This window comes from Megascapheus bottae, chromosome 3 (assembly GCF_031878675.1).
Source record: "Megascapheus bottae isolate mThoBot1 chromosome 3, mThoBot2.hap1, whole genome shotgun sequence".
Lineage (NCBI taxonomy): Eukaryota > Metazoa > Chordata > Mammalia > Rodentia > Geomyidae > Megascapheus > Megascapheus bottae.
This window is the reverse complement of record NC_143511.1, coordinates 81088401-81111315: the sequence shown is the minus strand read 5'-3', so window position 1 is coordinate 81111315 and position 22915 is coordinate 81088401. Positions and strand designations below refer to the sequence as shown.

The 22915-nt window shown below is 37.6% G+C and overlaps 2 protein-coding genes across 2 annotated transcripts; one reads left to right on the top strand and one right to left on the bottom strand.

Moving 5' to 3' along the window:
- Positions 1–798: 798 nt before the first annotated feature.
- On the bottom strand, positions 799–1676 carry LOC150065921 (olfactory receptor 1L3-like). The gene is given in 3 exon segments (XM_090329389.1): positions 799–1165; positions 1167–1603; positions 1605–1676. Coding segments are annotated over 3 exon segments (876 nt in total).
- Positions 1677–18514: 16838 nt separating this feature from the next.
- On the top strand, positions 18515–19468 carry Or1b1 (olfactory receptor family 1 subfamily B member 1). Its single transcript, XM_090329205.1, has one exon. It carries the CDS (start codon positions 18515–18517, stop codon positions 19466–19468), a length of 954 nt encoding a protein of 317 aa, XP_090185331.1.
- The last annotated feature ends 3447 nt before the right edge of the window (positions 19469–22915 follow it).

Genomic DNA, 22915 nt, shown 5'->3' with positions numbered 1-22915 from the left:
GATATAATATATCTCCTATTCCTTCTTTAAAGTGAGCAGTTTTTAATTTTTTTATTTTTGATGGTTGAGGACTTGAACTCTGGGCCTGGGTGCTGTATCTGAGCTCTTCAGCTCAAGGCTACCACCCTACTCCTGAGCCACAGCACCACTTACAGTTTTCTGGTGGTTAATTGGAGATCAGAGTCTCATGGACTTTAGTGCCGGGCTGGCTTTGAACCACGATCCTCAGATCTCAGCCTCTGGAATAGCTAGCAATACAGGTGTGAGTCACCACACCATGCACTTAGCAGTTTTTTTGACTCTTACAAGAATAGAATGGTTGTACATGCACCAATAACTTTCCACCTCTGCAAATTCTGCATGGATGCAAATAAAAGTTTTTGGGTAATTCAAATATCCAAATTTGGCTAATATTCTGGAGAAGTACAGGAGGGTCAAATAAATATGGAATGAATGAAGGTAATACAGTTTTCTTAAATAGGGAGATCAAATGCGAATGGGCCTGTAAAAGCACCACAGGTACATTGGATGATAGAGACCTCAGTGCAGAAAACCACAAAGCAGATGAGAGGTCTTTCTCCACACAGACTTGTATCAGGTGCATGCACACACACACATACATACACAGACAGACAGACAGACAGACACACACACATACACACACACACACACACACACACACACACACACACACACACACTCATACTCCTTGCTGTCAGGATCCATGGATTTTATTAGCTTTTGTAGTAGAACACCTGTCCATTTGATATTTAATCTTGTTTATCAGTTTTTTATGCCTCATTTCATGTCTTTGTTTCTTAAACTGTAGATAAATGGATTCAACATAGATGTCAATACAGTGTAGTTGATTGTTGCGATTCGGTCCTTGACAGTATAGCTAGACGAAGGCTGAAAATAGACATAGCTAATACTCCCATAAAATACTACAGTGAGATGAGAGCTGCAGGTAGAAAAGGCTTTGCGTTTTCCAGAGGCTGAGGGAATCTTGAGAACAGCAATGAAGATTCTCAGGTAAGAGATGACAATGCAGATGAATGGGGCCATCACGGAGGCCAGTCCTTCTGTCATGGCCACAACCTCATTGACAAAGGTAGAAGAGCAGGAGAGTTTGAGAAGAGGGTTGATGTCACAAAAGAAGTGATGCATTTGAGGCACAAAAATTGAGGTGGTTGACCAGGAGGACATGCAGGAGGGCATGCAGGTGGGAAAAGGTCACGGAGAAGGTCAGCAGCAGAGTGCAACACCTGTGGTTCATAACAGCGGCGTAATGGAGGCGATTACAGATGGCAACATGGCAATCAATGGCCATGGCTGACAAAAAGTAACTATCAATATTGCCAAAGACCGGGAAGAAGTACATCTGTGTCAGGCATTCTGCATAGGAGATGGTCTTTTTCTCTGATAATAAATTCACCAGCATTTTTGGGACAATGACAGTGGTGTAGCAACTATCAGCAAAAGATAAAATGCTTAGGAAGAAATACATAGGAGTTTGGAGTTGAGGATCAGAGTGGATAGCAAAGGTGATGAGCAGATTTCCCATCACGGTGATCAGGTATATGATAAGAAAGAGAACAAAGAGAGGTTTTGTGGTCCTCAGGCCTGAAAGATAGTCCCAATAGAACGAATTCAGAGAATTGTGTCAGGTTGGACATTCCATAGGCTCATGTACACCTACAGAGCAAACATCATCAATGAGTGGTTCTTTTTTCATACATTTTTATTGTAATTAGAAAGTGTATTACTTCACATACATTAATACCCTTTTCATATATTTTTATTGTAATTAATAGAAGGGTTATATTATATTCACCAGATAGAAGGTGCATTACTTCACATTGATACCCTTTCTCATGTTTTGGTCCCCATTTCCCTACCCCACCCCTGCCCCTCATCTTGTTTTCCCCTCTTCTTTATCCGATTTCAAATCAATGAGTGGTTCTTACATCTTCCAGTCCTGGGCCTTTGTGCTTGCTAGGCATGTGCTCTTCCACTTAAGCCACTACCTCAGTTCTTATTTTATTTTACTTGTTTGTTTTTCAGATAGGATTCTTTTTTTTGCCAATCTGGAAACTTGAACTAAGGGTCTGGGAACTGCCCATGAGCTTCTTTTGCTTCAGGCTAACACTCTACCACTTGAGCCACAGAACCACTTCTGGGTTTTTCTGTTTATGTGGTATTGAGGAATTGAACCCAAGGCTTCATGCATGCTAGGCAAGCACTCTACCACTATGTCACATTCCCAGCCTTCAGATAGGATTCTGTGCTTTCTTTTTTCAGGTTGTCCTCAAACCATGATCCTCCTCTCTCTACCCCCTCCCCTCCCAAGTAGTTGGCATTACATAGTAATACCCCATTAATAACTGCTCAGGGTTAGGACATGATGAGAAGTTACTAATGGAGTATTCACCCTGAAAATTACTTTTCTCTGTAAATATGGACAGGAAATACCTATACCACTTCCTTTAAAATCTTTTAAGATCTTAGTAAGTTTGGGCTACTCTAGCAAAAGACCACAGACCAGATGGATGAAACAGCAACTATTTATTTCTCACAATTCTTGAGCTAGGAAATCCAAGATCAAGGTACCAGTGGAGCTGGTACATGGTAAGGACATTTTTCCTAATTTTTGGGCAGCAGAAGAAATCTCTGGTAAGGGCACTAATGCTTTCCTCAGGACATTTGTGATTTAATTATCTCCCAAAGCTTCCTTCTTGAAATACTATAATGTGGAGGATGACGGTTTTAACATGTGAATTTTGAAGAGACACAATCATTAAACCTGTACCAAAATCTATGAAGCTTTATATAAGGGAGAGCGAAAGAGTGAAGGAGTGAGAGAAAGTAGAGATAGAGTCTCTTTTGTCCTCCTTGTAGCTAGTAACATAGGAGTGGCACATACAGACAAAGTATCAATTTTAGGTCATCTTCTGATTAAAGTCTAACAGTTAATAACTAATTATTATTAATAATAATGAGAAAGCTAACTCACCTAGATTGCAGCTGATAAAGATTTATTTATTTATTTATATGTGGTTCCACGGATCAAACTCAGAGCTTTGTACAGATAGATGCTCTGCCATCGAGCCATAGCTTTAAAACAAGCCATTTACTTTCCACATTATTTATACGTAAAAAGAGAAAAATCACATAAAGAACACTGACTTTAATATAAATAGCTATGGAAAAGACTAGAAAAAGCAAGAGGGAAGGATAAGATTCTAAGAGAAATTTTTCTTCCAAAGTTATTTGAAAATTCTTATCATAAAGTCAGAAGGGATGACTTCCAAGTATGATATAGAAAAAGTGTATTTAGAATGAAGCTAAATCAACTCACTTAGTAGGAGCAAGTGATGACTAGTTATATCTTGGAGATAAGATAGTTCCACATCCTTACCAGGAATTCTCAAGGTTGACTTAACCTGGAAAGATCACTGATGGCTGATCTCATGTATTCATTCCTCTCCCTTCATTTCTGCTCATGGAATGGTTGAATACCAGTATTTGTCAAGAAACAGCATACATAAGACACCTCATGTAAAGTCTCCTAATTCTTGATTATGACTGTTCTAGATTCATACCATCACTCCCAAAGAGTAGATATCACAACCCTAGCCTCTCTCCTGGGGGTATCTTCCAGCACTGGGGCCACTAAGTCTCTGATGTCTCATTAGAGAGACACGAAAAAAACAGGCATTCATTAATTGTGTGCAGAATTGTCTCAGTGGATCCAGAGGTGTGACGAGTGTTCTTCCCCAGGTGGACCCAGGCCTCTCTCTATTATCTGCATATAGTTAATGATCTTTTGATTAGGACTCCAACTGCACAGGAAATAAGAGCAAATGGAATTGTATCAAGTTAACAAACAAACATTATAGCAAAGGAATCAATGACCAAAATCAAGAGAAACCCTACATAGTGGAGGGGGGTTCTTTGCCAGCTAGCTATCAGATGAAGGATAGCTAGAATATATAGAGAACAGAAATTAAACAGCAAAGCTGGGCACTGGTGGTTCACGCCTGTAATCCTAGATGCTCAGGAGGCTGAGATCTGAGGATCATGGTTCAAAGCCAGCCTGGGCACAAAAGTCCATGAGAGTCATCTCCAATCAACCACCAGAAAGTTGGAAGTAGTGCTGTGGCTCAAGTGGTAGGGTGGTAGCCTTGAGCTGACAAGCTGAGGTTCAGTGCCCAGGCCCAGAGTTCAAGCCCTGTGACTGAAAACAACAACCAAAAAAAGAAGAAAATGAAAAAAGAAAAGAAAAAGAAAAAAGCCGGAAGGCCCAAAACACCAACAACAAAATGCAATTCACTTAACAAACGTGAAACTGAATTTAGTGAACAGTTCTCAAAAGAAGTAAAAATGACCTACAAATACATGAAGAAAAATCCATCATCCTTAGCCATAAAGAAATGCAGAACAAAATGACAGTGAGAATCCTTTTTACCCCAATCAGAATATCAAGTATCAAATGATCTAACACCAGCAGTTGGTGAGAATTCAGAGTGAGGGAGGAGAAGGAAGATTTACACACTGTGGATGAAAATGTAAATGCAAATTATTAAAAATGGATATAATCCTGCTATGCCACTCCTGAACATACATCCAATGAATGTAAGCTAGCATATAAAAGAAATATCGTCATAGATGAACCAAGCAAAAACTCAACAGAGAAACCTAAGAATTGAACAATTGCATAGACCAACTAAATCACTTAGCAATACCAGAATATACTTGTTTTTTCAGCAGCATATGGAACAATCTATAAAGTAGATCACATTTTAGGGCATAAAGCAAACCTGTACATATTCAGAAACACTGAAATTGTTCACTGCCTTCTCTCCGACCACAACACTGTCGAATTGGAACTGAACACTAATCTCCACCAAGGAAAACTGTAAGTCACGGAAATTGAACAACACATTGTTGAGTCACCAGTGGGTCATTGAGGAGATCAGAACAGAAATTCAACAGTTTATGGAATTTAACAAAAAGAAGCACACAAAATACCAGCTCCATTGGGAGACAGCAAAGGCAGTAGTCAGAGGAAAATTTATAGCTCTAAGTGCCTACAGTAACAAATTGGAAAAATCTCAAACCAACAATTTAATGGTGCAGCTTAAGCTCTTGGAAAAAGAGCAACAAACCAATCACAATTCTAGTAGAAGAAAGCAAATTATTAAAATTAAAGCAGAATTAGAGTCCAAAAAACTCCACAGAAACAATCAACAAAACAAGGAGTTGGTTCTTTGAAAAAATTAACAAAATTGACAGACTCTTAGAAAATCTTACAAAAAAGAAGGGAACACACCCAAATAAACAAAATCATGGACAAGGATGGAAATATCATGACAGAAATTACCAAGATCCAGAGCATCATAAGGAAATACTTTACAACCTTTGTGCCAACTAATTTGAGAATCTTGAAGACCCAATCCAAGAAGAACCAAGAAGACCCAATCCAACTAAACAGACCTATTTCAAGTATTGAAATAGAAATGGCAATAAGAGACCTCCCATCCAGGAAAAGCCCAGGACCTGATGGATTCACAGCTCAATTCTATGAGGCCTTCAAAGCAGAGCTCACACCAATACTCCTCAAAGTCTTCAATGAAATTGAAAGTGAAGGCTCTCTGCCAAACTCCTTTTATGAAGCCACCATAATCCTCATCCCCAAACCAGACAGAGACTCATCAAAGAAAGAGAATTATAGACTCACTTCTTTGATGAATATTGTTGCAAAACTGCTCAACAAAATACTGGCCAACCATCATCAACAACTCATCAAAAAATATGATCAAACAGGATTCATCACATGGATGCAAAAGCTGGTTCAATATACACAAGTCAATATAATTTATCACATCAGCAGGAACAATGACAAGAATCACATGATTATTTCAATAGATGCAGAAAAAGCATTTGACAAGATCCAACACCCCTTTATGCTAAAAATCTCTGGAGAAACTAGGAATCCATGGAACATTCTTCAGTATAATAAAGGCTGCGTATGACAAACCTACAACTAGCATTATACTTAATGGTGAAAAGCTAAAGCCATTTCCTCTAAAATCAGGAACAAGATAAGGATGCCCACTCTCTCCACTCCTCTTTAATATAGTATTAGAATTTCTAGTCATAGCAATAAGGCAAGAAGCCAACATAAAGGGGATCCAAATAGGGAAAGAAGAAGTGAAATTTTCCATCTTTGCAGATGACATGATTCTGTACTTAAAGAACCCTACAGACTCCACTCCTAAGTTGCTTGAGCTGATTTGAAACTTTGGCAAGGTAGCAGGTTATAAAATTAACACTCAAACTGCTTTTCTGTATGCCAACAATGACAAGAGTGAAGCAGAAATCAGGAAAGCAACTCCTTTTGTAATAGCCTCAAAGAAAATAAAATACTTAGGAATTAACTAAATGTAAAAGACTTAGGAATTAACTAATGTAAGGACCTTTATGATAACCTTAAAAACCCGAATAAGGAAATTAAAACAGAATTGAGGAAGTGGAAAAACCTCCCATGGTCCTGGATTGGAAGAATTAACATTGTGAAAATGGAAATCTTGCCAAGGGCTATGTACAACTTCAATGCAATACCCATCAATATCTCAATGTCATTCTTTAAAGAAATAGAAGAGGCAATCCAAAATTTCATATGGAAAAATAAAAGACCCCCGTATAGCAAAAACAATCCTTAGCAGAAAGAACTGTGCTGATTTTAATACATCGTGTGTATGCATGTATGGATATATCACAATGAAACCTCTCTGAATATACCTAATATAAAATTTAACACTGGAAGTATGGGACAATGAAGTAACTTACAACAAGCAAAATCAAGCCAGTTGCTGCATCCATCATGCCTGAATCCCTAGCTGCCCAGGAGGCTAAGATCTGACAATCATGGTTCAAACCAGCCCAAGCAGGAAAATCTGTTATGGCATTTTCTCCAGTTAACCACCAAAAAGCTGGAATTGGAGTTGTGACTCAAGTGGTAGAGCCTTTTCCATTTGAGCCCACAAAAAATAATCTCAGAGATAATGTCTAGACTCCAAATTCAAGCCCCAGGACTAGCACACCTCCCACCCCCTGCCACACACACACACACACACACACACACACACACACACACATACACACATCCCCCACACACACTATAGGTAAAACATATAAAAGCCGAAAATGTTGTATCAACTACTATTTCTGAACACTATATGCAAGACTATAAACTGAAAAAAAGAGACGAATGAGTGTTCTAGTTTACTTGAAATAAGTAGGCACTTAAATCAATGAGGGCTCTCTTCCCATACTATGAAAGACTGTTTAGAATGAGTGGCTTGACAGTTGATGAGTGGATCAACAAGATGTGGTATTTGTACACAATGGAATTCTATGCTGCTGTCAGAAAGAATGACATTGCCCCATTTGTTAGGAAATGGAAAGACTTAGAAAAGATCATATTAAGTAAAGTAAGCCAGACTCAAAGGAACTTAGGCTCAATGGTTTCCCTCATTTGTCATCATCAGTAGAAACCTTGGGCTCTTCTAGCAGAGATTTGCAATAGAGCAAAACCTTGATACAAAAAGCCATATAGTAGGACGCTAAATGAAAGGATCTCTAGGATATAGAAACATAAGCCATATAATGAATGATTGTTTTTCTTAAGGTACTATGTTATCTCTCATCTCTTTTGCTGTCCCTTGGTTTTCTCATGTTGTTACAGTATCTCACTTTGTTACCTGATATATCGGATATATTTGTATTTGGTTATTTGAAATTGGATAGGGAAGGGGGGGAAAACAAAATGAGGGGTGTGGGTGGGGGGGAGGGAAATGGGGACCAAGACACATGAAAGGGTATCAATGTATGTGAATTAATGCACCATCTATCTGGCAAATATCATGTAAGCCTTCTATTAATTACAATAAAAAATATGAAAAAAAGAAGCTGAGTGGCTTGAGTACTATGCAGCAATAGAAAGATTCCCTTCTATACAAAATAAAGTCCTTCAGGAGTTACTGAGATAAATATGAATTTGAAGAAATACGTTTTGATAACTTTGATTCCAGCTATAGTAATTCTTAAAAATGTAAGTGTGGATTTATTTCTTAGCATGCACAAAACCTTGCATTTGATTCTCAACACTGCCAAACATATCAAAGGGAAAACATAGGCTTGTTTTCAAAACATTTTAAGAATTAAGTCTGAAAATGTTTACAGTAGTTTTACAGAGAACCTCTGTCTGCTATTGATTTATCCCAACAGTAATGGCAATTCTTCTATGGCATTTGCTGTATGTATTGCTGTGTTCTAAGCATTTTATGGAAATTTATTTCAGATTAATAATACTATAAAAGGGCTATTATCCTTTTACCCATAAGAAAACTGAGATATGCATAAGGTTTTTCCCCCTCAAGTTTGTAAAGTTGATTACAACCATAGGCCCCTTTAGTTAAAAAAAACAAGAAACAAAAAACACTAAGCAATACTGTGTTTTATGCTACTAACCTGACCTTTAGTTGTGAGTATGAACAACAAAGCATACATATATATACATACATGGTATTGCTCTACATACACATAAACATATACATACATGTATATATATATATATCATGGCACCTGGTACATGTTAATGCTTAATAGACTGTTGTTTTATAATATTTACCTGTTCATATTCCTCAAAGGTTGTTCTTTCCCTCGGGAAAGTATCTCTTTCTGTATTCTTTTCTTCCCCCTATTTACAATATGTCACCAACTAAGTTTTCCTCTTCTAATCTTATCATCTCCTAAGTGTGATGATATTCTAGGCAAGACTTAGTCCCGAGTTTCTTTCTGGCTGCGTCAAAATGAGTGCTGGAGCTCTGAGTGGGTCTCACTTTATTGGAGTTGGAGTCCAGTGTCACGGGCACTCTGACCATGGAGCAAAGGTAGACTTGTTCACAGTGGTTATGATTTTGGTATCATATAATCTGCAGCCTGAGTAACCAACAGATAAAAATTTCTTCCCTGCATTCTTCCAATCCCCAGCAGTCAGGCATATAAAGAGATAGTTTTGGATAATTTCTTGATTCATCTGGAACAGTAGTTATCAAACTTGAGTGGATTGTTAGGAAAAACAAATGTAAACGTTGAATCAACACATTTTATTGTAAAGTTGGTAACTATGTGCGTACAGAATTGTAAAACTTATTGAAATTTCTCGTATACTCATTTCATTTGAAACAAGGAGGTGGTATAGGAAAATGCTGGAAGCTCAGTTTTCTTCTTTGAAAGAGCACAGAAAAAGAGAAGAGATTAATTACTCAGGAACTATGTCCTCTAGGGTGAGTCCAGAAGGCACGGGGGAGGGAGCTCAGGTTTTGTTTTGTAGGAAATGGGATAGAAGTGGTGATCTTGAGCCTGAGGGAACTTTCTAGGCCTGTGATTTACAAATACCAGGCAAGCCTAACAATAGTGTACCTGGTTAGAGTAAAGCAAGTTAAAAAATATATGTCTCCTCTTTTTTTGACAGTCCTGGGGATTGAACTTAGGGCCTTGGCAAGGCTAGAGCTTTAGCACTTGAGCCACAGCACCACTTCCAGCTTTTTCTGTGTATGTAGTACTGAGGAATTGAACCCAGAGCCTTGTGCATGCTAGGCAAGCACTTGTCCACTAGGCCACTCTCCTGGCCCAATATATAATTTCTGATAAATAAATTTAACATTTTATAAAAAAAATAAAGGTAAAAATTAACTTCAAACAACATGCCGCAGACCTCTTGAAAAATAAAGACACTAATTTATGGGCTAGAAAGAAAATGACTCAAGAATCTTAAATTTATTTCAGTTTTGAAGTGGGGCTTGAACTCTGGGACTGTGCACTGCCCCTGAGCTCTTCAGCTCAAGGCTACAGGCCTACCCCTTGAGCCACAGCATCACTTCCAGTTTTCTAGTGTTTAATTGGAGATAAGAGTCTCATAGACTTTAGTGCCTAGGCTGGCTTTGAACTGTGATCCTCAGATCTCAGCCTCCTGAGTAGCTGGGATACAGATATGAGCCACCATGCCTGGCTCTTTTCCGCTTTCTTAATTTTCTCAGTAATATAAATGCAGATAAGCAATATATATTCAAAGTGTCACTAATTCCAAGATTTTCAGATAATACAACCTGATGTTTAGCCTAAAGCTTTCTAATCTGTCATATAAAGTCCATTTAATGTCAATTGACAGTTTCAGAAGAGAATGGCTAATGAGTTGTACATTTTCATTAGATAGTATCCATTCCTTTTATTTCAGTAATAGGAAAAGAGAGTCTCGATTTACCTTTATGTAAGGCAGATGTTGAAAAACATCTAGTTTCAACATGGAATTTGCTGCCCAATAAGTTAGAAATGATGATATTGAAAATGAACTTGTAGCAAAGTTTTTTTTTTCTTTTGATAGTCCTGGGGCTTTAACTCAGGGCCTGAGCACTGTTCTTGGACTTTCTCAAGGTTAGTGGTCTGCCACTTGGCCACAGCACACTTCAGCTTTTTCTATGTATGTGGTACTGAGTAATTGAACCTGGGTCTTTGTGCATGCTAGGCAAGCCCTGTACTACTAGGCCAAACTCTCAGCCCTAAAGGTTTTTTTAAACCATTATTTCTAATTTTAATTAAAATATACAAACTAGGAATCATCCTTCCCTTTGCTGATAAGCTTGTAGGTTTAGACAAGGGAAATCAGTATGTTAATTTGCCACTAAATTATTTTCTTAATGTATTGAAGTTTCAAGGTCTTAAGTCAATAGCAACAAGAATTTAACTAACATATGCTTAATTCTTAAAATGTTTTAAAGTGTTCAGTAAACACATCGTGAAGGCTGTAGGATAATTATTTCATGATTGTTTGGGGGGGAAAACTAAGTGGTATTTTGAGTTTATTAACAATGTTAAAATTAGATGCTCTCCTTTGTATGTTAGTGTTTTGATTGCCATGGTAAATAAAATTAATTCCCGCTCTAGAATTTTATTATTCAAGTTCCATTTTCAAATTCTTTTATTCTTAAATAGTTGTACAAAGAGGTTTCAATTCAACATGTCAATTCCTGTGTACAGTGCATCTTGATCATTGTTTTCAGCCTCCACCCTTCTTCTGTGTCTCCCAAGCCATTCATCCTCTCAACCTCACACACGTGCATTCGGTATGATAAGAGTATTCACTTCCCACTCTTCTCTCCATTTGTCAGCTCACTCTTTGCTCAAGTCTCACCCTTTCCAGGTTTCAGCTTCCTGGTCTTCATTTGGTTGAACTAACAGTCGCTGTTCAAAGGGGATACACAATGCAAATCCACCCATGTGTACCATACTTTAGTCAGTTGGAATGTGTATATATGCATACGACCCCGTCTGTGCTTTCAAACAGGATTATATTTTAGGTCTGGCTCCCTCGTGTGGAGAAGACAAGCACTCTTTCTCTTCCTGAGCCTGATTTACTTCACTTAGCACAATTTTTTCTAAGTCTATCCATTTCCTTGAAAATGAAATACGAAATATTGTTCTTCTTGATGGATCAATAAAATTCTATCTATCTATGTATCTATCTATCTATCTATGTATCTATGTATCTATCTATGTATCTATCTATGTATCTATCTATCTATCTATCTATCTATCTATCTATCTATCTATCTATCTATCTATCTAGTCAAGTTTCTAAACAGAAGTTTCCAGAGTCCAAGTCCGTTCTTGCTGTCAGAGGACACAGGATGGCTCCGAGTCCTGCCTTTCCTCATTTAGTTGTCTGAGCACTGCACTTTCTTTGTCTCATGAACAATGCTAGAAACAAAGTACTTTGTGGATATACCAATGAAGAGAGGATATACCAATGAAGAGAGGAAGGGTAGGGAGAATCTAGTCATAAAATTTAATGCATGTCGTACAAAATTAAGAAAATTGAGGGAAGGGTTGGGTTGGGACAGATTGTGAGGGGAAATGGTGGAAGGGGTGACATAGATGAAGAAGCATTATAGTCATAAACTGATTTGTGGAATGCTAACTCCTTTGTACAGCTATCTTAAGATAATAAAAAAAAGACCTTCTGGGTTTTTTTGAGTTTTATTATGGTTTAAAAACAATTATGTTTTTAAAAGAAATTAGACCAGGAAAAATACACTAAAATGATGTTTGAAATCAAAGCATTTTAGCATTTATCTCTTTTTATTGTTTTTTTATTATCTTCAAATAGTTGTAAAAGAGAGGATCAATTTAGCATCTCTGCTTATATGTACCCTACATCTTCATCTTTATTATTTTTGAAATGTATATGATGCCTTTTATAAATAATTTAAAAAGTCATGAATTTAGCAAAATAATCTTAAATGAACATGGTCTTATAAATAATATCATTCAAACATTTAAAATGCATCCATTCCTATTTTTTATTTAAAAAGTGATGGTACTCTGTGGAACACAGATGGGGGAATGGGTTAATTAATTGATTGTGGAAATGCAGGGGATAAAAGGAAAAATACTATTAAAGCATTTATTCTTGGTAAATGTTTTTGGAGGCAAATCGACAAGAGGGCATTGTACTGTGCCCTGGGATCATGGCTGGAAAAGAATTCTAATTCACTGACTATTTATGCTGTTGCTCTCTCCTGAATTGTTGTGAGCGGTGTGCTGGATACAGAAGTGATCTCATCAGAACCTCTTCCCTCCAAACCACAGCATAAAATACAGGAATTGAGCATTACACAGGGTATCCTAGCTACATTGGAAAATTACCTGAACTCACTTTGGTTGATAATATTTGTCGTTATTGTACCAGTAACTGGCAGCAACTAGACAAAATTACTTGAGCCTTTTACTTCATATCAACTCTTATATATATATCTCATACATAATACTTTCATCTTTGCCACACTACTTATAACAAAACCAGGTTAGTTGGCTATGATGGCACATGCCCACTTGAGATGTTGAAGTAGGAGGATCATGAATTTGAGGCTATTCTGGGCTATATATCAAGACGTTGTTTCTAAACAAAAAAATTAGTGCTATTTGCATTTATATAAAATAGACTAGAGTTTAAAAATGTTACTGAATTATCACATTCCAGAATTGGAATAGCATATCCTATGTCTATAGAATATTTAAAGTCCTGGATTTAAAATCCTACTGTGGACCATTCTGTTCCACTTAGTATAGCATAAGAAGATACCAAACTGCTAGCTCTGTGATTTAGCTGCATAACTGTACAGAAGTCTTTGCCTTTTGTCCTGCCTGGAAGTTGATTGAATACTCTATGCCCTTAGGACCAGTAGCATAATTATTAGAATGGACCTGTACTTCCACCTTCCCCTGCGATTGTGTCCATCTTGACTCACAGGATTGCATTTACTGTACCTGGCCTCCCTCAAGTGGATCTAGGGGAAACATCTCTTGAGACTCACAACTCCTAAGCTTCACCCAGTCTCTCCAGACCCGATTTGCCTGTCTGTTGCTGACCTGTCTTCAGCACCATGGCCAGAGCCCTGAGGTCTGACAGAAGAAAGCTGAAGCCAGGAGGTCCAGAGACAGAGAGCTCTCCTTTCATGCCAGGCAGATATGTGGATGGGAAGGTAGCCTTCGGGCATCATCATTTCCCTCTCACCAGTCCTTGTCCTCCTCAATCAACAATTTTTTTCTCACTTGGAACGCATCCAGTTTTCTCCTTTTTGTGCTCGTAGCTATTTCCTTTCCCTTCACTCTCTCTTGTTTGCCAGCCCTCCTTTCCATTCTGATTCTAAAAGCTGCCTTTACTTCTCTTTTACCTACCATGACCACCTCCTTTCTATTCTCCTCCTTACTATCCACATTCACATTCTTCTCCCTCTCATCATGTACACACAAAAATCGATTTCTGCTTATTATCTCTGCCCCACTCTTTTTCTTTGAATCAGTACTCTGAATTCTATTTTTGAAGTTTCTTTCCCTTATTATTTTTAAAATTTGCATAGATTTGTTAGTCTTATTTTCCACATTTTTATTAGCATCAACTAGTTGTACAAAGGGGTTCTGTTCTGACATGCCCATACATGCATACAATGCACCTTAATGAAATGCTCTCTCTGAAAATTTGTAAATATTTATCATGACATATGTATTCATTGATGTGTGTATGTTTATGTGTTTGTATAATATATATGAACATATATATATATATATATGAACCTCTGATTATAAAAAATCTTTTGTAAAGAAAAACCTTTTTTCCCTGGTACCAAGATTTGAACTCAGAGCTTTGTGTTCACTCAGCCTGTACTTTATTATTTGAGCCAGGCCTTCAGCCTGACATTTTTGCTGGTTATTTAGAGATGGAACTAGAGAACTTTTCTTCTTTGGTTGGCTTTGAACTGTGACCCTCCAGATTTCAGCCTCCTGAGTAGCTAGGATTACAGATATGAGCTATCAGAATCTGGCTAAATTGTGTGATTTGTTTATGCTGCTTCCCTATCTCTAAAGTCAGAATAAAAGAGTACCTGCCTTACAGAATTAGAAGTTTAATGAAATCACACAAGTAGAATTTTGTACTATGTATGGCCAGAAAGCCTCTTTCTAGCCTTACTTAGTACTTACAGATGTTATAGCTCATTGCATATGACTTACATGTGACCTCTTTCTTTTTCTATAATGCTTTGATAAATTTCTTTGGAGGCAATGTTTTAAATTACCAGAGTTATATTATGAGCACCACTAATTTTGGCTTCTCCATAATACACAGGCCTGAGTGTCCTGGTGCTCAGTAGATGATCCAATTAGTTGAGGTGAGTATTGTTCTGATTTGAAAAAGTATGAGTAATCGTCAAAGTGATAAATAATGAAAACTGCTAGAAAATAAAAGATCTCATATATATATATATATATGCACATATATATGTGTGTGTGTATATATATATATATATATATCTGTTTCCATCCTTCCTTTTGTTACTTATTTTTTAACTAGGAAAAGCTTTGCAATATAGGACAAATGTAAAGAAAGCAGTTCACTTACATGTTCTAAATACCCAACCTTAACAAAACTTTGCATTTTTTTGGAAAAACAAAACAAAACAAAAAAATGACTATTACAGATCACTTAAAACTCAAACTACATTCTCTATCCTATCTTTGATCTTTTCCTACTTCCTCAAATATTAGTTTCCTTAAATAAAGTAGTCATCACTCTCATAAATTAAAATTCCACTACATGTTTTACACACATTAAAACAATTATGAGAAAAATTTGAATGTATTTATCATAAAGAAATGATAAAAATTTAAGGTGACATAAATGCCAAGCATTATGATCATCACCCAATGTTTATATGAATCAAAACATCTTACCATACCTCAAAAATACGTATATACATATGTGTCAATCAAAGATATATAAATTTAAAGTCTTTTTGCATGTTTTAAAATTCATACCTGATACTATAATTTTCTAGCATTTTGTAATTAGCTTTTAAAATTTAGTATTATATCTTGGAGACGAGTTTACTCATGTTTGAGTTCTAGTCTCAGATACAGTATTGAGTAAATTACAAGTTAAACAGTTTTAGTATGATATTTAACTGAATACTTCATCCATCAGCAGTGTGATTTTATTATAATCACAGTTTCTACAAATTGTCCTTTTCAGGACATCCTTTTAGATAGTATATTAGAGGACACAGAGAATATCAAAGTACCTCAAAGAATTAACTCTACAGAGGTCAAGTTCTCTGGCCAAAAGTTATTAAAGTCAAAATTGATAGTGAAACAATAACTTGCAAAACTTGTATGGAAACTAAAAAATGCACAAAAATGATTTCATATTGTCTTAAAGAAAACTAAGGAAAGACCATTCGTGACTTCTGTCAGGGAATGGAGAATGGTTAGGGCATGGTAGAAGAGGCTACATTTTATTTAATTTTTGAAATGAAAAAATGTATGTGCATACACACACACACTCACACGCACACGCACACACACAAAGCCAGGCACTGGTGGCTCATGTCTGTAATCCTAGCTACTCAGGAAGAATTGTGTTTTGAAGCCAGTCAGGATAGGAAACGTTGAGTCTTTTATCTCTAATTAACCACCAAAAAACTGGAAGTGGCGTCATGGCTCAAAGTGGTAGAGTGCTAATCTTGAGCCAAAGAGCTCAGAGACAAAGGCCAGGCCCTGAGATGAAGCCCGTGACTGACACCCCTGCCTCCTCAAAAAGCATAGATTCTATTTGGATTAACTCTACTTGTATCCAAGGAATATATGTGTGTAGTCGCATCTTGAAAAGCAAACCACCCCAAAGAGGAATGACATCTTGTGAGAGATAATCTTAGAAGATGAAGGCCAGATAGGCAGAGTCAGGAATCAAAAACAATTACCCTTACCTGTGAAGGATCCAAAGAGTTGAGACTCTAAATGAGCCTGTGTGACGCTCTCCAAGAGGGCTTTGTACTTGCAACCTACGCCCATATTCTTCTTCAACACGGCAGTAGCTAGAAACAACATATAATCAAGGATGGCATCTGGATGAGAATATAGCCCTTAGCTGAGGAAAAAAGCAAGGAATGAATTGCATGAGATTAAACATTTTGACATTTTTTTTTGGATTTTAGTATTCCCAAATGAGACTTTTTAAAAGTAGTCATGTGAAAGAAATTTTCTTCTTTGCTTCCACAAAGTTCTGCTTCCTCAATAATATTGTTTGTCTTTTTGCCAGTCTTGGGGCTTAAACTTGGGCCTGAGTGCCGGGCTTTCTCAAGGCTAGAGTTCTATCACTGGAGCCACAGTACCATTTCTGGCTTTTTCTATGTACTGAGGGATTGAACCCAGGGCTTCATGCGTGCTAGGCAAGCACTCTACCACTAGCCAAACTCCAGGTTCCCAAAATATTGTTTTAAGATCGTTTCATATTTACTCTTCCTTTTCTTATGAGGGTGGATACCACATCACTGCCATTTGACAGGTTGAAATATAAGTTGTCTAAGATGATCATATATAGCTAAGAAATACTTTAAAGATATAAGGTGAAGTGCCAGATAAATCTGACTATAAAATCTTTGTATTGAGATCGCTTGTCTTTAACAGAAAATTACTTTCATTCATTAAATAAATATTTCATGAGCAGCCACCAGTTACTTAGGCTTGTCCTAGGTACTTGGAAGTCAGTGACAAACATACACAAGTATGTTTCGATACATGTATGTATGCATAAATACCAATGTATCTATGTATATGTATGTTTGTGTGTACATCCACTTAAATGTTCTAGTGGCTAACACTCTTCCTTGAGTGACAGACAAGTCAAGAGTTACAAAGCAAATGAAAAAAGTACTAAGTACTTTAGTACTTCAGGGACTTGGTGAAGACTTCAAATAGAACTGAATCTGGCCACATGCTGGTGGCTTATGCCTGTAATTCTAATTACTCAGGAGGCTTAAATCTGAGGTTTCTGGTTCAAAGCCAGCCCTGGGCACAAAAGTCAGTAAGACTCTTATTTTCAACTAACCACCAGAAAAACCAACTATATGCCAAAGCTTAGATGTGAGTAATATGAGATATGAGTAGCTTTACTTTGTTTTAATTGTGGGGTTGAAGTTTGGTCCCTAAAAGTATAGGGAGGCCAGGAGGGAAGTAGTTTTATTTTTGGGGTGGGGGGGTCAGTTGTGGGACTTGAACTGTGGGCCTGGGTTTTGTCTCTGAGCTCTTCAGCTCAAGGCTAGTGCTCTGCTCCTTGAGCCACAGGACCACTTCTGAAAAGTAGTATATGTAACACTGCTCTTATTTTTGGATAGGTTAAATGAAGATTTACTAGGTGAAAACAGTAGCGACATGAATAATGAGGTTGTGGACATTAATATTGTTACGGATGATAAAGCTTCAATAATGCCAGTGGATTAAGAGGGTATTATAAAGAGAAATATAGTGATGGAATGTCTGGATGTAGAAGATGAGGAAGTGGGTTCCTTCAGATTCTGGCTCGTGCCTCAGGCAGAAAATAATGATGATCTTATTAATTAACACAAGGAACAAAGAGAAAACAGGACCTCTTGGTGGCAATCTGAAACAATTTCACTCTATAAACAACCTTCTCAGAACCATTTTTTAAAATGTTATGGTTTAAGCCATCTCTTTAAAGAGCCCATTTAACAAACTATTTCTTTAAATGCTATTATGAGAGTCATAATGTTAATGGTGCATTGTGTTTGGTACAGGTTTAAAGAGAAGAAATCTGGAGGGCTGCAGTGAGTGGAAGGTGAGGAGCTGAAGGTGCTCTAGATAGGCAATTAGTCCACGAAGCTTACCAGATTGTAAGCAGTGATTGTAGATTAGAACTCCTAGAGTGGGCAGAAAAAGAAGAAATAAGGAAGACACTGGCAGACAAAAATCAATGGAGTGACTTAAAGAAAGAGAAACAGATGGGTCATAAATAACATAGCTAATTAGAAACAGTATCATTGCTAGCCTTTGACCTCTGACTTTACCTCTCCTTCAGACAGGCTCACTATCGCTAGTCATGAGCTGTGACCCTAATGCTTCACATTCTCCAGTCTTCTTGCTCCTTGGGTTCTCAAAAGCCAATGTCCCCCGTAGCCTCCTCTTTCTCCTGTTCCTGGCTATTTACCTGACCACCATCCTGGGGAACGTGACTCTGGTGTTTCTCATCTCCTGGGACAACAGGCTTCACTCCCCTATGTATTACCTGCTCCGCGGGCTTTCCGTGATAGATTTGGGACTGTCCACAGTCATCCTGCCCCAGCTGTTGGTCCATCTGACATCTGATTCCCCAGCCATTCCTGCTGCCCGCTGTTTGACTCAGTTCTTTTTCTTCTATGTGTTTGGAGTTACAGATACACTTGTCATTGCCGTCATGGCTCTGGACCGTTATGTGGCCATCTGTGACCCTCTACATTATGCTTTGGTGATGAATCGCCAACTCTGTGCCCGCTTACTGGTCACAAGCTGGGCTGTGTCTGTAATGCACACCACACTGCATGTCGGTCTCCTCCTGCCTCTGTGTTGGGCTGGCAATGCCAGGGGCAGTGTTAACCTTCCCCATTTCTTCTGTGACCACCGGCCACTTCTGAGAGCCTCGTACTCGGATACACATTCCAATGAACTGGCCATATTCTTTGAGGGTGGATTCCTCATGCTGGTCCCCTGTGCTCTCATCATCCTTTCTTATGCCCAAATTGGGGTCACCATCTTCCGTTTGCCTTCAGCTTCTGGTCGCTGTCGAGCTGTCTCCACCTGTGGCTCCCACCTCACCATGGTTGGCTTCCTCTATGGCACCATCATCTGGGTCTACTTCCAGCCTCCCTCTCAGAAGTCACAGAATCAAGACATGCTGGCTTCAGTCATGTACACTGCCATTACACCACTGGCCAACCCATTTGTGTATAGTCTCCGAAATAAGGATGTTAAGGGTGCAGTCCGCAGGCTGTTTCTACAGGGCAGAGTGGACTCCTGATTAGCCCCCCATAGGAGTGGGCCATGCTGGGTGGGTAAAGAAAAGCCTGGGAAGAGTTTGATCAAGTGGGTTTGGGGAGATCAGGAGAAAAGGCCTAGACAGTAGAAGGATTTCAGAGTTGACTTTTGTCAGTATGCACAAAAATTCATACACACAGGTCAGTGCTCCTCTCTCTGCATACCTCTGGAATTTTTCCACCACACTATTAATCTTTAGTTATTAGAATAGATATAAATGAGTCACTAGGATGGAGTAGCTTTAAGTGGCAGGATTTTTAAGGAATGTGAAGCTAGGATTGTGAAAGTATGAACTAAAGCAATGATAGTAGAGTTAATCACACCCACTTCTAATGTGGCATGCTTTTATTTTTTTAAGAGTGTGTTGATGTACATAAGAAAATAAGTGAAAGACAAATAAATTCAGACAAATAGGGATGGAAAATTCACTACTTATTTTACTCAGTGAACAAATATATGACCAGAATTGGACATGACAGGAAAGTTATGATTCTGCTAGTACATCTTTAGCACCAAATTCTGTTGTAGCCATCTAACTGCTGGATCCAAGGTCTACTTAATATGTTTTAAACTAATTTCAATATGCATTTATAAAATAAGTGTAGATAGAACAGGTAAGCCCAAAGGAAGTAGCAAACATTACTTCCAACAATGACAAAATGTCTTTGCAAATCTTTTCTATAGAAAGAACTTATCTCTATTTTGATTCCTCAGTACCACATACACAGAAAAAACTGGAAGTGGCACTGCGGCTTAAGTAGTAGAGTGCTAGCCTTGAGCAAAAGAAACTTAGAGACAGTGCCCAGGTCATGAGTTCAAGCCCCAGGGCTGACAAAACAATAAAACAAAACAAAACAAAGCATCATGTATGTGATAGCACTTTGTAAACTACTAAGTGATAGAGTTGGCAAAACTATAGTCTATTTTTCAAGTGCATTAGTGTCATTTTTGAAACTCAATTAATGTGTAAGGAGAAAGGATGTGATAGGTATTCCTTAATTATTTTTCATCATGGCTGTTCACAAAATTGTGGACATTCACTAGAGCTCACTGACAGCTATATTACTTTTCTTTTTGTTTAATGATGTAACATTTGTAGGACACTGAGAAAATGTTATCTTTGGATGTTTCATCAAATGGCACCTTTTTCCTGCCTTGCACTCTGAGTCATCTTGTTTTTCTTGTTTCTAGCCTCTGTTTTTTCCCCATGTTTCTTCTTTTTATGGGTTCTCAAACTTCAGGTGAAAGTCGCTTTTTAAACAATTTCCACTTAATAGTGATGCTGCTAGTCAGTGGGTCTATTTATTGAGTAGCAGTGTCCTACTATGCTTAATCTGATTAAAATTTATTTTAACATTAGAACACAGGCATTTTATTCATTTACTTGTTTTCTATCTTGGTAATAGTTTATATGCAATTTTTCAAAATGTTTGATGTGATGTCCCAAAGTTTCAATGTTGTTATGATATTACTGTAACAGTAGTTTTTTTAAATTGTTTTTTATTGTTAGGATAATGTATAGATGGGGGTACAGTTAGATTTGTCAGATAATGAGCACATTACTTCTCAAACCTTGATACCCTTTTGGATGTTTTTGTCTCCCTTCTCCTCATCCCACCACCTCCCAATCATCTTATTTCCCCCTTGTTTTCCTTATTTCAAATAAAATAAGTGTATATACAAGATACTGGGTAACAAAGTCAGATATAGTAACCACAATATTAACCATAGTGGAAAAAAAAGAGAAAAGAAACTTTCACATAGTATGTTAAGAACATCAGTCACAAAGATAAGCCTCTTGTTTCCATAACTTAGAGTTCATTTTGTTTGGTCTCATCCTGGATGACCATATGTACATAGGTTTTGAGGTATACTGATCCTCTGCTAGGAGAATCCTAGATGTGTACTAATTATTACAAATGAGGGAAACCATTGAGCCTATGTTCCTTTGGGTCTGGCTTACTTCACTTAACATGATTTTTTCCAAGACTTTCCATTTCCTTATGAATGGGGCAATGTCATTCTTTCTGATTGCAGTATAGAATTCTATTGCATATAAATACTTTAATTTTTAGAGTTGCTTATATTCTTCCACTCTCAAGCTTTCATACAGACAACTAGCCTTACCTCACTCAATAGAAATGGAAACAAAAGGCAAAAAAACGTCTAGTCTTACTTTTACTTACCATTCATACCACTTCTTTTTGCTCTCTTTTTCTTTGGTGGCGTGGGGTGTGGGGCAGGGGAAGACAGTAATGAGCTTTGAACTCAGGACATCACTCTTGCTAGATTAGTGCTCTACCACTTGAACCACACTTCCAGTACTGCTTTTTTGCAGATTGTTGTGGAGCTGTAGTAGCACTGACTTTTCTGTCTCAGCTGTGAGACAGAAAACAGTGATCTTCCAGCTCTCAGGCTCTTGAACAGCTAGGATTATAGGCATAAGCCACTGGTGTCAGGCTTATTTATACCAATTTTTAATTAGTAATCCTTGTGTCAATGGGGCCAAGTCCTACATGCATATGTGGCATTAACTTGTTTTGGATTCCCTTCCTGACTTCAGTCCTGAGCTTAAAGCTTCCTGTGTTAATGATTCTCAGCTCTGTATCACCTCAGGAACATTTGGTAGCTGCAGAAGAAGAGGGATGCTAAGTTTCAACACAAATCAATTAATAAACAATAGGAGGGAACCAGGAGAGTGACATTTTTAAAGAATTTCTTCAGCTTCAAGGCCAGACTATGAACTCTGACTTTGTGCATTAATTTCACTATGCATAGTTGTGCTTTTGCTTTCTCTGAGCAGAAAGGAGCAATCCAAATGTTCCTAGACACCAATAAAAATGAAAGTATCATCTATCAGAATATAATTCAGTATATATTAGCGACACTGGTACATATGCAAAAGTTCATTGCAGCACTATTATTAATATTCTAGGGTCTGAGTGGATCAAGAAAAATTTACAAACACATAAACTGGAGCATTATTCAGTCATGATGAAGAATGAAATTATGTGTGTTTTATTTGTAAGAAAATGGGTCCAGTTGGAGTTCATCATGTTAAGCAAAGTAAGCCATGTTCAGAGGTTGCATGTTTTCTCTCCTATGATGACAGTAGACCTAAAAATACACTTATCTGGAAACACACAGAAGAACAACCTCTGTACCCCATATATATATATATAATATTTATAATTGTCATGCTGTTTGAGGGGATTAGAGAGGGAGGAAGGAAAGAGAATATTAGAGAATGAGAAATACCAAATGACATTGCATCTGTGAATGAAAACAGCAAAACAAAGTTCACTGACAGCTGTTGAGATAATAGGAAGGACTGTAGACAGGGAAAGTGTGGGTCAGGAATAGAGTCAATCTGTATGTGTGTTTGTGTGTGTGTGTGTGTGTGTGTGTGTGTGTGTGTGTATGAAACACC